Source organism: Tachysurus fulvidraco, chromosome 9, assembly GCF_022655615.1.
Source record: "Tachysurus fulvidraco isolate hzauxx_2018 chromosome 9, HZAU_PFXX_2.0, whole genome shotgun sequence".
Taxonomy (NCBI): Eukaryota; Metazoa; Chordata; class Actinopteri; order Siluriformes; family Bagridae; genus Tachysurus; species Tachysurus fulvidraco.
In genome coordinates this window covers 4,929,526-4,947,023 of record NC_062526.1, presented here as the reverse complement: position 1 = coordinate 4,947,023, position 17,498 = coordinate 4,929,526, and the positions used below count along the sequence as shown (strand labels likewise).

At 39.4% G+C, this 17,498-nt stretch overlaps 3 protein-coding genes across 3 annotated transcripts; all 3 read right to left on the bottom strand.

The window, feature by feature from the left end:
• Positions 1-147: 147 nt before the first annotated feature.
• Positions 148-4,006, bottom strand: LOC113653281 (lysophosphatidic acid receptor 6-like). The gene has a single exon (XM_027162782.2). The coding sequence runs from the start codon at positions 2,469-2,471 to the stop codon at positions 1,425-1,427; it is 1,047 nt and encodes a 348-aa protein (XP_027018583.2). The 5' UTR covers positions 2,472-4,006; the 3' UTR covers positions 148-1,424.
• A 457-nt stretch (positions 4,007-4,463) lies between these two features.
• LOC113653361 (cysteinyl leukotriene receptor 2-like) lies at positions 4,464-8,305 on the bottom strand. Its single transcript, XM_047818706.1, has 2 exons — positions 6,062-8,305; positions 4,464-5,897 (listed from the first exon to the last, which is right to left on the bottom strand). Exon 2 carries the CDS (start codon positions 5,895-5,897, stop codon positions 4,851-4,853), a length of 1,047 nt encoding a protein of 348 aa, XP_047674662.1. The 5' UTR covers positions 6,062-8,305; the 3' UTR covers positions 4,464-4,850.
• Positions 8,306-8,467: 162 nt separating this feature from the next.
• nelfb (negative elongation factor complex member B) lies at positions 8,468-17,166 on the bottom strand. The gene is made up of 13 exons (XM_027162896.2): positions 16,915-17,166; positions 15,681-15,841; positions 15,499-15,598; positions 15,182-15,412; positions 14,898-15,083; positions 14,156-14,268; positions 13,964-14,066; positions 13,413-13,508; positions 12,888-13,030; positions 12,582-12,688; positions 10,917-11,058; positions 10,528-10,636; positions 8,468-8,887 (listed from the first exon to the last, which is right to left on the bottom strand). Exons 1-13 carry the CDS (start codon positions 17,014-17,016, stop codon positions 8,738-8,740), a joined length of 1,743 nt encoding a protein of 580 aa, XP_027018697.1. The 5' UTR covers positions 17,017-17,166; the 3' UTR covers positions 8,468-8,737.
• Between the last annotated feature and the right edge of the window lie 332 nt (positions 17,167-17,498).

Below are 17,498 nucleotides of genomic sequence, written 5' to 3'. Positions count from 1 at the left end.
GTAAGAAATACAATGTGTGGTGGGAGAGCGTGACAAAATGCGTGTCAATGCGTGACACTCTATAGCCTTGTACATCATGGCCAAGTTTGGAAGATTAGGATTTTTTATTTCTTTTTTCTTTTTAAAAAATATTTTTTCACTGGCTGATCAAACATGGAGATTAAAAAGAATAAACATTTTATTTATATATATATTTTTTAAAAAGGGCATTATTTACATCCATATATACATATAAGTAAACAATGATAAAAAAAAAAATCATTTCAGATATTCCAGAAAAAAAAAGACAAAACACAACAAAACTAAACAACAACAACAACAACAACAACAAAAAACTCATATCTTCCTACTAGGTTAGTAAGCAAGTCAAGTGTGTGTTTTATCTGTGTAAGTAACACTGGATCATCCCTACAAAATTAGGACTAAACCAGCTTCTTTATTACTTGACTAATTTATTTTAAAACTAAATAGATCAATAAATAGGCTTCAGGCTCAGGCCCAGGAACGCCAGTCCTTCACAGGACACCGTGCTCACACATTTCCACGCCGGATCAAAATTAGTCCACCGAATAACATGTTTTTGAAAAGTAAGAGGAAACCACAAAACCAAGAGGAAACCCCAAGAGTCACAAGAGATAAAATGTGAAACTCCATGCAGACAGAAATCTGAGCTCAGGACCAAACCAGCGAGAGCTCAGAGTGTCATTTTGTCTCTGTGTCTGCCAGATGTCTGTTGGCCTTTCTTCAGTGTCTATGGGTTCCTCCAACCACCCCAAAATGTACCAGTGGTTAATTATGGATATATATAATTATGGATACAATAATATATTAGGATTAGGACCAATTATTAATTGCAGATGTCAAAAAGCTTCTTGGTGTGAATGAGTGTGCAAATGTGTGCCTCGTGTTTCTCTGATGATCTGCCTCTATCTCAGTTTAAAGCACTTAAACTAGAAGAGAAAATCTTGTATTATTTGTATTAAAGACAAATATGATATTTAAATGTATACATTTTATAAACAACAAATAAAAAAAATGAAATAATAATTTTTAAAAACTTGACAGATATTTTAAACACCATGTCACACTACATTACAAGAATTATTATCTTTTACATCATATTACTACACACATCATACCAGTTGTTCTTAGAAGATTAACAGCACTGTGCTAAAACACATTAAGAAGACCAGCATGGCAAAATAAACTGCTGAAGGAACCAGTTAAACCATTAAAAACCTTCTCACAGTGTGTTATATTTATTGCAGAAGTGGCATTGCAGTCTCATTATTCACAAACTACCTCACAAAAATAATTTCACAGGAAATATGATTGAACAAAATGACAGAAAAAAGATCACAAGCAAACATACCTTAAAATATTTACAGGAATAAGACAGGGATGTTTTTTTTTACTCTGGAATGCTATAACACCACTCCTGTAGATATTGTATAGATTGCATTTCTATTTGTACTGTAACTTGTCTCTGATTCAGTTTTGTTTTCTTTCTCCTGGTGACGTCTTACCATTCTCACAGATCCTCTAAAAGCTTTATTAAAATTGTGTGAACCAAAGAAATATATAAGAGGGTCCAGGCAACAGTTGATTCCTGCCAGGACATATGAGAAGTAGTACGCTGTTTCAGTGCGTAACAGAAGCTGACAGTGTTCAGGGTAGTACTTTTTAATGACAACCGCGACAGTCCGGGTAACGTTGAGCGGTAAGAAGCAGAGTCCGAAGATGACCAGACACAATCCTATCATCTTTAGAGACTTTGTTTTAATTGTCTGACCATGCATAGAGATGACGTTTACCTTGATTACTGATCGAGCCAGACTGCTGTAGCAAACCGCAGCTGTGACGAAAGGCACAAGAAAGCCAAGAGTGAAGAGCACAAAGTTGATAATGAAGTACGCACTGGTGAGTTTGGATTGATGTATGGAAAGGCATTGCTTGTGCCCGTCTTCATTGGTAACAGGTAGCAGAACGGCGTACACTATGGCGCCACTTAATAAAAAACACCACACTCCAAAACACAGCTTCTTCACAAAGGCTTTATGTTTAAATGGAGACGATCGTTTGAAGTGGACCACAACCACGTAGCGATGAACGCTGATAAGGGTGAGGAACACGATACTGCCGTAGAAGTGAGCGCTGATCAAGGCGATCTTCAACTCACACAGAAAGGGGCCAAACTCCCAGTTGTTCCCGTTGACAAAGTAGGCTGCCATCAGAGGGGTGGCAGGTGAAGCCAGTAGATCACTTATTGCCAAATTGAACTGTAACACCGTCCCAGAGTTCCATTTAGACATCCGGAAGATGAAAACCCAGATGCTGAATCCATTCAGGAGGAGCCCGGTCATGTAGACCAGGCAGATTAGGACAGTTAGGCTGATGTGCTGTGCTACAGGAGGGCAAAATGTCTTATTATGGCTGTTCATCTTTGAGAGACCGAGAAACTGTGTACTCATGTGGTGACAAAGCTACTTCTAAAGAATGTATATGAAAGAGGAAGAAGAACAAAGGCAGTTCTGTTTTGTTTTTGTGTTCCGTGGGACAGATGAAACCGTATCAGGTTAAATTCAAATAGAATTCAAATTGTGTTGGTCACAGTATGAAATGAAATACTTTTTTGACAACAATAGAACAACAATAGAATATAATTACGATAAAAAACAGAATTTACAGAATTGGAAACAGATTGGTGGCAGATGCATGCAATCGGTTTTGCAATATCTGTATGGTGTGAAATGTCTAAGCTCTAGTTCTACGGTTTAGGGCCGAATACTGTACAAAGAATCTTCTATGTTGGAATTCAGAGAGTCCCTGACAAAAACAGAGAGAAAAGTCCATCGTTGGGCCTTTTAGACGGCTACATGGCAGGGTGAATGCAAATGTTTATCAGAACCTCCTTCAACAACATGCGGTTCCTTTCCTGCGAGGAAAGATCTCTCAATTAACCTGCAATTTTAATGCAAGACAATGATCCCTTGTCACACTCCAAAATTAATCTGAAAATGTCTGGAAAATCCATGGCAATAAAGTTACCAAACTTTGAAAGAGACTGGAAGAAGAGTAGATGGAAATCACACCAGAGCTGTGAGAGAAACCGGTGATGTCCTGCAACCGTAGATGTGCTGAAACTGTCAGCTGAAACAATGGCCTTGAATCGTTCTGCTAAGTGTAACCTTCTTTCATTTTACAATGGTTACATGGTGTCGTCCACAACATATGCGAGTAGAACAGTGAAAATAACCCACAGCTATTATTTCTTTACATTTTGAGCGATGAAGATTAATAATATTTTAGAAAAAAAGAAAAATCTACCGATCTCCATTTGTACGTGTACAGCAGACAAGTAAAGCAAGCTGTTTACTCTTTGACTCAGTGAAGGTCACAAACCATGAATGCATAAATAAAACTTCCTTTATTTGTTTCATTCCTGTTTCACAAAAGGATTACGGAAGTATTTTGAGCTTAAGCGTTTGACATACTGTAACATCACTGACTTGATATAACATACTGAGCTCTTCGCTGCATCAATGACAAAAATAGATCCATTACAATAGCATTAAAATATTGAATTGCTAAATCATGTTAATTCTAATATTTCAAGCTGTTTGAATGATTGGTTGAAACTCACAGAATATGGTAATATATTTATGTGTTTTTCTGTAAATAATACACAATACTTCAAATAGTAATATTTCAAATAGCACATTTAAACAATACAGTATAACATCAGTAACACATCATGAAGGGTCACTTCTTTGTACAGTCTTTCTGGTTTCCAGGATTTCTGCACGAATGAAGCCGCTGTTATATTTCCCTTTGTTCCTTTTTCAGGCTTTTCAAGTGAAATGTAAAATTCTTTTCATCCGAAAAACTTTTAGGAGAAAGAATTGTCACTGGATGCAGACTTCAGTGCTAAATCCTTCGCCTATAGAATTAGACTCGAAAGCAGAAAAGTTAAAAAAGTGCATCAAAAAGGTTTGATTCCATATTCAAATACCCTTTCCTCCCTCCCTCCCTCCCTCCCTCCCTCCCTCTTTACCCCTGATCCACCCATCCATCCCATCATCCTTCCTTTCCTTTCTTTCTACCTAACCTGCCTAACCACAACCCATTCTTTTTCTTTCCATCTGTCTATCTTTGTTCCTGTCTTTCGATTTTTATACATTTGGGAATTTCATATATTAGGTTAGGAAAAACAATATTTATGTCCTATATGACTGTCTTTCATTCTGTCTGACTTTCTTTTGGCCTTTCTAGCTGTCTTTTTTTCATTCTGACATGTCTTTAACCTCCTTCCCACCTAGCAACCAAACTTACCTATTGGCCATTCAACCCACCCAAACAGACACCCACCTTCCCTTCCTCCTCCCTTTTTTCCTACACCCCCCTCCAAAACAGCCACCTTCCTTCCTTCCTACAGTACCTACCTAACCACCTAACAACCCCCCCCCACCCCCTTTCAGATTCTTTAATATTTTTTCTATCGGTCTATCTTTGTTGGTCTTTCTATCTGTCTTCATTTGGGAAAATCATATATTTTTTCAGTCACTCTAGCTTCTGTACCACTGGCTGGTCTGAAAGTTCCCCGAGAAGTGAGAGTGAACTAGAATACTGGTAAATAAGCACAACAAAAAAACATTGGTTCTAGGTTTCAGAAATCCCCATTTCTAATTTTTATTATCAAATCTGTGAAATTCAAGATCAAACCTGATTCTATGAACATTTTAGAAATGATGCCCCATAGATCCACCTTACACCCCCCAAAACACACACACAGACACACTTTTTTTTTTTACACACACACATAAACACACACACATAAACAGATACAGGAATTATAAGTGAGTCATGGACATATTTTCCCTCTTAGTCATCCTTGGCGTGGGGGTGACATATGTGGTCTGAGGGCTATCATGGTCAGTATTCTCATGAGTTGATTGGAACCTGACTCGTATTTTTCTCATGGAGCTGCGGAAGGCTGCCATAAAGTTCTGTGAGGCAAAGCAATAGATCAGTGGATCAAGATAGCAGTTGGCTGTAAACAGGATCCAGGAGGCATAGTACAGTGTCTCCAATTTCAAAAGCAGGTTGCAGAGATCGGGGTAGAATTTATTGACCACCACCATTACACTTTGAATCACATGAAAAGGTGAAAAACACACTACAAATATCAGCAAGCAAACAGCAATCATTTTACGTGACTTATTCTTCATTTGCCTGCCTTTTAGATGGCAGACGTTGATGCTGGACACGGATCTTGCCAAGCGGCTGTAGCACACCACTGATATCATGAATGGGATCAGGAATCCGGGGATGAGTAGAACAAAATTTAGAGCAAAATACTTCTCCTTGTAATCTGTCTGGTGGATGCTGTAGCACAACATGTGTTCATCCTTTCCGCTTGCACCCAGAAGCAGACAATACACCACACCGTTAGTCAGAATGAAAGCCCAAACTCCTAGACAAAGCTTCTTTACAAAGTCCTTTTGTTGCATTCGGAATTCCTGACTGTGGTAGACCACGGAGACGTAACGGTGGATGCTTATGAGAGTGAGAAAAAAGATACTGGAATAAAAGTGGACGAACAACAGGGCGATCTTGAGCCGACACATCAGATGTCCGAAAGGCCAGTATCCCTTTGTAAAGTTAACCGCTAAAAAGGGTCCAAGAGGACATAAACTAAGATCGCTGATGGCCAGGTGGAACTGGAGAACCGTTCCAGACTTCCAGCCTGGAGTACGGTACTTGAAGACCCACAAGCTGAAGATGTTCAGGAGAAACCCAGTCATGAGGAACAGGCAAATCAGCACAGTGATAGAGACAGGCTGGGACTTCACTGGAAATGTTTGGTTAGTGGTGGAGGAAAGATTTGTGCAATTCATCTAGAGAGCAAAATTAAGCCAAAAAACAAACAACCAACTAAGATGTCATGCTCTAAATTTACACATTTACATACATCTGTTTGTAGTATTAATATCAAATGACTTGCAGCACGTAGTTGTCTACAAAATAAAGAAATAAATTAGGATTTGTTTGGGTTACTTACGTTTTCACAGGGCTCGAAATACGAATGGCTGTACGATGGCAATTCAACAGCTCTCAGTTATCAAACTTACCTCAAGCTTTTTTTTTGCAACTTCCTGCCTGCTTTCATATTCATAAATAGCATCCAGAGGATGTTCTAAAGAAGTAGTCGTAATAATTATCAAGCTATCACATCTCTATCCTTACCTAGAAAAAAAATTCTGATTAAGAACTATGTCTCGCTGGTCTCAGGTCCCCTGTTTGTGACCTGAAACGTTTGAAATAAGATATATAGAAAGTGCTCAGCATTTCTCGCCATGGAAACCAGTCTAACGTGCACCTTCCAGTCATATTTATACAACCTCCATCCTTGTCTTCTTCTTCTTACACTCAGTTTTCAGTGTATTAGATATACTCTGGCATTTTACACCTACAAATTACAGATTGATAATAAACATAAAGATAAGCTTACGAGATGTCAGAAGGTTTTATCTGTCATCATGTTCTCTGCTTTCTTCTTCTTTTTTAACCACTGATCAGTAACATAGACCGCGTCTTAATGCTCTGTACTTCGTCTCTTCCTTAAACCTACAGTCTCTGAACGGTCATACGTACATAAGCATAAAGTCTAACTCGTGATACGACTCACGTTTAGTTATTTTTTAATGCGTTACTAGTAGATGTCTGGAAGAACAAGCCTCATGTCTATATGAACTACTACTCAAAGTCAGCCTAAGCTGCTATAAAATGTACAGCATCTCATACAACTAAATAAATGTAAGAAACATTAAAGTCTGAAAATCCATCTTTTCTGGAGCACTTATTCTTTACGGGGTCAAAGGGAACCTGGAGTCTATCCCAGGGGACTCAGGACACAAGGACACCGAGAACCACCATGTTATGGACCACATATCATCGGGCACATATAATGTATACACACACACACACACACAAGTAATGCCATTTAGCCTACAGCATGTTTTTGGACTGGGGAGAAACCTGGAGTACTCAGAAACAGCCCGAAGCACATGGATAATATTGGGATATCTCCAAACACACATAGAGGATTCAGGAATCAAACCCACAACCCTGGTGGGTTGAGTCAAATGTGCCATCATTTAAGCCGCCATGCCCGAAGACCTGAAAAAATCTGATTTGCATGTGTTGTTTTGTCATAAAATATAACAGCCTATCAGAATCACTATGCAAATGCAGGCTGTCAAATACAAGAATACCAAAAATGTGTGTTTTTGTGTGGTTGGTTATACAATTAGCATCATTTTTCCCCAATTCCCATCAACTAGTCAGCTCTCCCATCTTACCACAGCTATCTGAGAAATCCTACTGCATCACCGGATGGCTTAAGGGCAAGTGCCATCCACATACATGATGTTCTGGATGCTTACTGCTGTGATGGACAGGGGAGCGAGAGCACAACTAATATAACTCCACTGCTTCCCAGCCACTTATACTTTAGATACAGTTCATTGTTCTCATTTACAATTTATCCAGTAAAATGCTGATAAATAACAGATGATAAATAAAGCACCATCTGTTAGTTACACTGAAGTGCCACATGACCTGACTTTGACGACGACTGGTTCGTATTCTGATAGATATTGGGGTTAGGGGATTTCATGTGGGAGGAAGTGGGAGGCTACTTGCTAGACATGTAACATTTGCCCTTGGAAAAAAAAAGAAACCTCAAAGTACAAAACATTTTCAGGGAAATTCCCACCACTGGCTCCCTTGTACCGCGGCCACATTTAGACATTCTCGGTTTCTAATTAAGCTTTTTCTAAATTCCTGTTTTCAGTTCCTGTTTATATTTACATAGGTGTAGTTCCTAATTAAACTAAATACCAGATTAAGGAAGCATTTTTTTAAATATTTCGCTATTAAAAAACAAACAAACAATATATCTAGATATTAAATGTACGAGGAATGTTACTTTTCCTTTAATCCTTTGTTAGGATTTAATGACGACTAACATCGGACACTCGGAGATTAGAAATATATTATTAATATACGTCTCCTGTGAAATAAAGCTTACCAACAAAAACAAGGCAACAAATAAATCTTCTCTTTAACCTGAGAAGAGAGTTATTCATCACTAAAGTCACCTCAGACTTGCTCATCGGGAATAAATACAAACACCTTTAAATATAACTAATATTAATCTTGAACTTTTTCTATAATATTTATCTTAGTATAATAAACCTTAGAGCACCAGGAATGAGTTCGACAGAGGAACAGGTTTGTTTCTTTTTTGCGGTTTGGTGCTTTTTTGTGAGAATGTAAAAAAAAAAAAAATGGAGGAAATTGAATCAAACTTTAGAGATTAAAAGCTTCTAAAAGTTCAGATTAAATTCGAACATAAATGAAGACGAAAACAAAATCCGCAACTTGAAGACTCGAAAGAAACAGATGATTTTCTAAATAAGTTTATTTACAGCTGGGCTACAAACAATCCGTAAGCCACAGAATCAGTCACGACGGAGCTGTACATATACTATCAGTATTAACTGATACATTGAAACGCGATCGGTCTTTAAAATACTCACTCACAACAAAACAAGCACTTAATTGAGCCAAAAGAGATGATGTTTATAAAATGACCTCTGGATAAGAAAACCAGAAACGATCAAAATACACTAGAGAAAGACATCCGTCCGTCTCAGAGCCTCTGCGGTGTCTATCAGAGAGGAGTGGTGGGTGTGGTGGGGACGGTGACCGGGTGCAGGCCCAGGTCCATGGTGGGCGCTTCTTCTGGTTCTGGTGGACTCCGTTTAGATGCCTCGATCTTTTCCACCAGCTGTGTGTAAAGCTCTTTTACCGGCTCACTGCTCTGTGGACCGAAATATGGGGGAAAAAAGAATTACTATGATGATGTACAGTAAAAAGCCTTATTTGAATGGTGTTATTGTATTAAACACACCACCCAGACATCCAAGTCCATGGTATGCATGTGAATAAGAGAATCCCGTATAAGACGTCCCCATGAAACGTCTGGAGAGTCATGATACGATTCCTTATGTTGATCACAGTGTTCGAGATACTTTCCATGCCCCTGCTAAGTCTAAACCATCTTGACGGTAGATAAATCTGAATAACAGAGAGTTTATAGAGAGCCTTGTCTCAGCTGTGAAAGGGCTTGTCTGTGAACTGCCTACACCTACACCAGCCCTGGACAATAAGATGTCGCGTGTTGGTGGAGTTATGGCGTCTGAATCTGAGTGTGATTGTTCCGGCTGCCCCCACAATTCCGCTGGTCCGGTTCCAGTTTCACTTGATTCCATCGAACCCAATACAATAATGTTCATCTTACACACTTTTTAAAATTATTATCACCATCTACTGTAGGGGGCACGGAGGCTTAGTGGTTAGCATGTTTGCCTCACACCTCCAGGGTTGGGGTTTCGATTCCCGCCTCCGCCTTGTGTGTGTGGAGTTTGCATGTTCTCCCCGTGCCTCGGGGGTTTCCTCCGGGTACTCTGGTTTCCTCCCCCGGTCCAAAGACATGCATGGTAGGTTGATTGGCATCTCTGGAAAAATTGTCCGTAGTGTGTTAGTGTGTGAGTGAATGAGTGTGTGTGTGTGCCCTGTGATGTGTTGGCACTCCGTCCAGGGTGTATCCTGCCTTGATGCCCGATGACGCCTGAGATAGGCACAGGCTCCCAGTGACCGGGGAGACGTTCGGATAAGCGGTAGAAAATGAATGAATGAATGAATCATCTACTGTATGTGGTCAGGCATCTCACCTCTTCTTTGACCCACAGTGTTCCCCTGCCTCTCATGCTCATGTCTTGTAAATTAACGATGACGACAATTCCAAAGAAAGTACGAACCTGAGTACGAGTTGCGTTCACGTTCACAGTCCCAGTGCACCTGAACCCACACAAGCTCGACACACTTTGGAAGGCTTCCTGGTCCACATGACCGGATTCACATTAACAATTTTTAATAAAAAACATAGCATAAACTGTCCGAGTGAAAGCCCACTGAAATAAGACGCTCTTAGTGGGATGACCCCCCCTCCCAACACCAAGCTTATTTTTTTTTCTATATACGGTCCGATATTGATCCATAACTCCCAGACAGGAACACAAACTTATCCTACTTCCACATTTAAAAGCATAAATAAGAGGAGATGGTGTCATATAGTGGTTTTAGGAATTAACTTTAAAATTAACCAAAAAATTTAAATTAACCAATAAAAATAATATGAAGCTCATATGAAAGTAGACACTCAGAGTTTTAAGGGTTTGTAGTTCATGAGAATTATTTGTGATATTTTTTTTTTCTTAATCCACTAAAGTTCTGTGTAAGTTTATTCAACAGAGGGAAAAACGCCGGTCTGGCGCCGAAAGCCGACGGAGTCCTGACTCGTTTGAAATCAGACTCACAGTAAGAAAATAATTCATTTGTTTATAGTATGAAGATAAGTCAATTCCCATTCGGCAGGTTGGTGTGGTTTGAAGGCTCTACCTGTTTGGGTGGTTCAAGTGTTTTCATCAGTGCTTCCAGGAAAGAGGAGTGCACTTTCTGGTGAAGATGGTTCAACAAGCGCAGTGCGTGTCGGTGCACATTCTCCTTGCTGATAAGTTAAAAAAAAAAAAAAAAAAAAAAAAAAAAAATATTTTTGTGATATGAACCTTGGAATCATTGAAAAAATTGTATGAGTTTATATACACACACACACACACACACACACACACACACATATATATATATATAGTGACAAACGTCTGCTGCGGATGAATGTGATAGATTTCAGTCTGTGAAACAGGAAATGAGTCGCCAAGTCAATGGCTATAAATGAGTAAAGGAAGTCAGGTAGGGGAGCAAAGCCTCGACTCCTTCACTAAAACACTGACCTGGATGATGACGTGAGGAGGAAACTGTCGAAAACGGAGGTGCAGAACTCCTCAGTGCCAAACTCATCAGAGATAAGGGTCAGATGGCCTGTAAGGAGGTGAAGGAATATGTCTCCGAATGCCATGTCGTTGTACGTCTCCACTGCAGGGACACACACAGACATACACACGCATGTTCAATAATGTCTCTTTTTTCTGTAAAGAGTTTCTATTTTGCACCGACTCAGAAATCAGATCATATTCATTTCTTTTCTTCCCTATTCTCCTTTTCTGAGTCTGTCAGTCACAGTGAAGGAGGTGTGGCCTCAGGGTGTCAGTCACAGTGAAGGAGGTGTGGCCTCAGGGTGTCAGTCACAGTGAAGGAGGTGTGGAATCAGAGTGTCAGTCACAGTGAAGGAGGTGTGGCCTCAGGGTGTCAGTCCCAGTGAAGGAGGTGTGGCCTCAGGGTGTCCGTCACAGTGAAGGAGGTGTGGCCTGAGGGTGTCCATCACAGTGACGGAGGTGTGGCCTCAGGGTGTCCATCACAGTGAAGGAGGTGTGGCCTGAGGGTGTCCGTGCTAGCGAAGGAGGTGTGGCCTGAGGGTGTCCGTCACAGTGACGGAGGTGTGGCCTCAGGGTGTCCATCACAGTGAAGGAGGTGTGGCCTCAGGGTGTCAGTGCCAGCGAAGGAGGTGTGGCCTTGGGCGTAAATCCCGCCCAATCCGAGGATTGTCCCCTCCCCAAAAATAAAAAAATCTCACTCTCTATTGTGAAAAATATATGTATGTATACCTAAATAATTGTGTAAGTAGAAACCCCCCCCACAAAAACTGCATTTAGTTGAGTCCCCCCTCCACTTCCTCACAATGGTTTGACCCACTGCCTGCTTTCCCAGTTCATCTCACCTACTCTGCACACACGAGTCAGGTGTGTGGCTGCGGCTTATTATTTTATTATTATAATTATATTCTATAAATATAGATCTTATTATTATTATCTTATTATTTTATTCACTTTAAATAAAGTGATTCTCTTTAATGTAGTTGATGCAGATTCATTCATAAATATTTACGGCAAAAATGCTGATTACCGACGTCATTTTCCACGAATCTGCTATATTAGTGATTAAAATCTTACTTATCTAGTTAACGTTAGCTTGTTTACAATAGCTTGTTTACAATAGCTTGTTGCACAGTGCACTGTAACCTTTAACCCTTTTTTAATTCCTAGTTTTTATTGTTGTGGTTATTTTTAAGATAGTTTTCCTTTCTTTGAAGAAAAACTTTGAAAATAACCATAATGACGCGTCTCCATGCTACAATAATAATCTTTATAAGTACAATTACACTATTATGTGTCCCCCCCTTCAAAAATTGCTCATGAGAAATTTAATATTTATTGCCCCCCCTACTATTAAGGTTTTACGGTATTAGGGTTTGTCAGTCTAAGTAAAGGAGGTGTGGCCTCAGAGTGTCAGTCACAGCGAAGGAGGTGTGGCCTGAGTCAGTCAGACTAAATGAAGGAGTTGTAAATATATTACCTAGAAAAAGCTCATGAAAAATACAGTCAATACATGTCCTGGGGACATTTCTATTACAGTATTAATGATCAGGGTGAGCTAATATTGTTCTTCTCTAATACAATCATTTAATATAGACCCAGCATGTGGGCCAGTGGTTTACGTACCCAAAGAAGGAAGTAACCTCTGCAGAGCATTCTTATTCCTCTGCTTAGCAATATGGAGTACATAATACAGACCCATCTCACACGCAACTCTGTTTTCCTGCAGATATCTAAAGAGCAAATAACATTCCAAATACACCACATAATTAAACCAGTTTGTACTGGACATGTAAACTGGGTAACACCATCAGAATATATATATATATATATATATATATATATATATATATATATATATATATATATATATATATATATATATATATATATATAAATATAAAACTGCTTAATAAGAGTGTGTGTAAATACCTGGTAAAAGTGTCAGGTAGGGTATTAGGGTAGGTGAGAGAGCTCTTCTCTTCACTGGGGAGTTTCTGTTCTACAGTGAACGTGTAGTCGTCCACCACTATCGACATCATGGCCGGCAGGAAACGTGTAACAACCTCAAGTTCCTAACGACAGCACCGAACAATATCGCTTACTTGTAAAAGTTTCTCAAATAAATAACGCTCATCACAAAAACTCATTTAGCTCTTTTTCTCCAAGTGACAGCGCTGGTTCTTAACCTGGAGCCGTTAACACTTCTTTTTTTACTACAAAGCTGGCCGGAAACCAGCGACTTGATCATTAAAAACGTGCTAAAAAAAAAATACATTTATAAGTCAGTAGAAACGCAAAAATAAATAAATAAATAAAATAAAAATAATAAAAACATTAATATTTACTAAAAAAAAAGAATATAAAAAAACTCATCACCTAAATCGTCACCAGCTCCAGGGTCTAAAATTAATAAACATGTAATAATGTTACATGAATAGCAGCTAACGATCTTACCAGCCGTGGCTCTTTGAAAACCTGGCTGTCAATCATGTCCCAGGCTCCCTGACCGAGACACAGCATCCTGAGGAGCAGCAGCATGTCTGGACTGTCCTGTTCATACACAAACACTGATCATCTACTCTGATAAGAAACTTATCTCCTGATTGACGATCTCCTATACTCTTTTCTCCAATCCATAAATTTCCAGTCAAGTGAAATAATAAATAAAAATGAGCCCCACCCTGCTTTTAACCCTGCAGAAGGTCACAGCATTCAAAGGTCAAGCTGTTCTTTAAACAACCTGTGCAGTGTATTTACCAATCTATAAGCCAGGGTTTAGAAACCTACAGCACAGTGTAAAATGTCAGTTTCTGAATCCCCAGCATTAACTGTTAACCCAGTATAAAGTATGAGCAGTGTGAAACGACAAACTGTATAACTCAGGTTTAAAATGACCAAGGGGAACTATTTCACGCAAGTGTGAAACTCCTTCTTAAAAGTATTATAAGCATACAGTAAAAACCCTGCAGCATAATGCATCTTATTCCCTGATCAGGAGCTCTTACTCTGGGCAAAGCGTCCTGGCTGAGCAGCTCCTGCAGGTTCCTCACTGTGCTCAAGACGAGTGTGTTACTGGCAAACGGGTCACACAGGATCATAGAGAGGTCCCTGTGAGAGACAGTCACACAGCCAATAAGAACGATGCCGTAAATGTCGTAAAACAGCGAGCTGCTCTGCCCCTTGTTTATCTTTCATACCCGAGGACTTGCTCCTGGCCTTTCTTCATACTGTCCAAGAAACCCTGCAGCTCTCGAGCTCGCTTGGCATCGACAAACTTTTCCCTGATGCAGGCGTCCAGGCACCAGGTGAACTGGAATAAACCCGATAGATTTATTTCACATGTATTCTGTTACATCCTTGGTTTGTGTTTAACACCTACTACTGTATATAAATTGCATTTAGTGTCAGTCTAAATGTATTAAATGTAGGAGGATAAACAATATTTTTTTTAGTATTAATTAATAGTATTTTTTTTTTGTTTTGGACTAAAATGGACATGCAGATCAAACCACAAATCTAAGAGACAAATCATGATCGGTGGATTGTATTTTCTCAAATTATTCAAGAAAACGTCATGAGCAAGTTCGACCTGATGATGGCGCTTTAGTGCAGCTTTTTAGGTTGTCACACACACAAATATAACTTACAATTTGTTTTGCAGCAAGGGAAGGCACCAGATAAACAAACAAATACAAAATTTATGCAATTAACATTAAAAATTAAAAATGCCCTTAATTAAATATTTCTTGGCATCTAGCCAAGGACAAAGCCTCATGGATTACGTAGTTCCTTCAACTTCAGTTTTGTGCTCATTGGTTGTATTATTACTTGGTAGAAAATTGTGTCTATTATACAAGAGGAACACTGGCTAATGTTGTATTTACCAGCTGTTAAATTCCAGGAGAATTTGCTACACCGAAGAGAACATCGGTTCCTCACCTTGTGGCAGGGATCGACGGAACAGATCTCGCTGACGTCCAGATCGTGCAGGGACATGAGCAGCTCGGCACGCAGGGTGCAGTAGTGCACGTTTCGAGTGCGCAGGAAAAGCGTCCTTAGGAACTGCAGCACCATGTCGTACAGTTTAACGTTCTTCCCGATCATCTGTGTGAGCTTCTGCACAACCTGTTATATGCACGGGACACGTTCCGTGATTATGCGGTGTCTATTTCTTATTAAGGGATTAAAAACGTGCTGCGGTTAACGAGCGCGGAAGCACTCACCTCTCCCTGACGTCGCATTTTGGGAGAAGGACTGAAGAAGTTATGCAGGATGGAGAGATCGCTGCTGAACAGAGCTGCCTCTTTTTCCACGATGTACTGCTTGAGCAAAGGAGAGACTTCATCACCAAACAAAGCCTGGTTATCCTGCCAGATCTGCCTCTTAACTTCCACTGCGCAGACTTTATACAGCTCCTTATCAGCCATCACCTGCTTCAGCTTCTTCTCGGGAACCTTGACAAAAACACCACAATGGAAATGACATGAAAGCAGCATGATCATTAACATCATTAACACCAGTGAGCTGGATCATCTCTCACCTTTGGTAAGTGTTTCATAACCTGCATGACCACCGGCTGAATAGACGGCATCTTGACCAGCGGAAAGCTCTTCTCCAGAAGTTCCTCCAACTTGTGGTATCTTTGTTGGATTGGATTAAATATACTGTAAAGAACAACCACAGAATAAACCAGTGTAGCAGACTGGGGTGTCTTTCTCTTACCTGTCTTCGTCTTTGCCTTCTGCAATGACTGCAACTCGCTCCATCAGCTTGTCCCGGAGCTCGTCAAACACCGACTGGTGAAACTCCAGCCGAGGTGTGCCGTGAAGATCGAGGAAAGGAAGCGCAGACTGCAGCGTCGGCAACAATATGCCGTTCTCCATCTAAACATAACAATATCTGCTGCTGTAGTGAAGTAGAACCTTACATAATGAGTTTTATGCTCCTGAATGAAACGACGTGGCGTTGATATTAAAAAATGTGAGGCCAGTGCATTGAGGCCACATGGGCTAGGGATTTCCTGTGGAATTCGATTAATCTACTGTGCATGTCATTAAGCAACTTGAGTGTCATAGGAGTCATCAACAGAAACATGTCATTTATAACATTTATCAGAGATAATAAAGATTTTGTTTTGTCCAGAAACATATATTGTTAACCATTGACATATTTATAGCCTTCCTGTGAGTTTCACATAATACTTTTGACGTCTTCCTATTAGTGTCTTTTATCCAAGTGTCACAGAAATGTTCTCTTGCTGAAATTCAGATACAAACTTTAGTCACAATCTCACTACATCTGCTGCGATGAGCAAATCACGTTCCACCTTCTCTGACCACATGATCATGACATTTTTTTGCAACCATTAGAATTCACAGTATAAACCTGTGGATCTGATTTGAGGGGATGTGGTTTGGGTTCTTGGACCCGTTTTCTGCAAATCTGGCAACCCTGAACCTCGTCTGAAACAACTAGACAGCTAAAGAGATGAAAAACATTGGAATTAGGGAACTTTATTGTAATATGTATATATTTATGATGCTTCTAAAAAGTAGTTCTAAGTAAAAAAAAAATAGTTTTTACTAGATAAAATGTTAATATTATTCAATATTGTTTATACTTTATCTTTAAGCTCCGCCCCCCGGGTACACAGCGAGAATGTTTATAAATGATAAATAAAGGAGCAAATAAATAAATAAATAAATTAAAAGAAATAAAGCAAAAGGAAAAAAGGGCTTAGAGTTTAATACACTAGCACTAGTATATATATATATATATTAGCATTTTTACTGTAATATAAACTGTACATTCAGACACAAGCTTAATATATATTAAGCTTGTGTATATTATATATTAGTATATATATTATATAGCATATTATATATCTTAAAAATATATTATTAATTTAATCGTATTATTTTAGCCCAAATGGATCACATGCTATAATAACAGTTACCTGAAACTGGTCAATAGCTTTCAGAGGCTCTGTACAATTCGTCAAAGTTTCCTTCAGATCTTCACCATTGGAAATCCCGAGCTCAGACAACCCGGAAAACATCTTGGTTTAAGAGTGTAACTTTATTATTCTGCAGTAAATCCTAAACTACACACTGATACCTACTGAAAACTGTAATAAAATGGTCGCTAAGTGTGTATTTTGAGCTCTCTGCATTTACACACTTCCTGAGCGCACGATAAAATCGACCGGGTAGCGAACCTCACAAGATCAATGGTTCCGCCTGAGAAAGGTTCCTATGTAATATCGCACACTATACATTCAATTATAAACATTCTTTTGTTTTTTTTAAGACTTTTGTAAATCACATAACTAAACTGAACGAGAATCTCTCTCTCTCTCTCTCTCTCTCTCTCACACACACACACACACACACACATATACACACATACATAAATATACAGTACACACACACACATATACACACACACACACATACGTATATACACACATGCACACACATACACATACATACACACACACACACACACACACACACACACACACACACACACACACACACA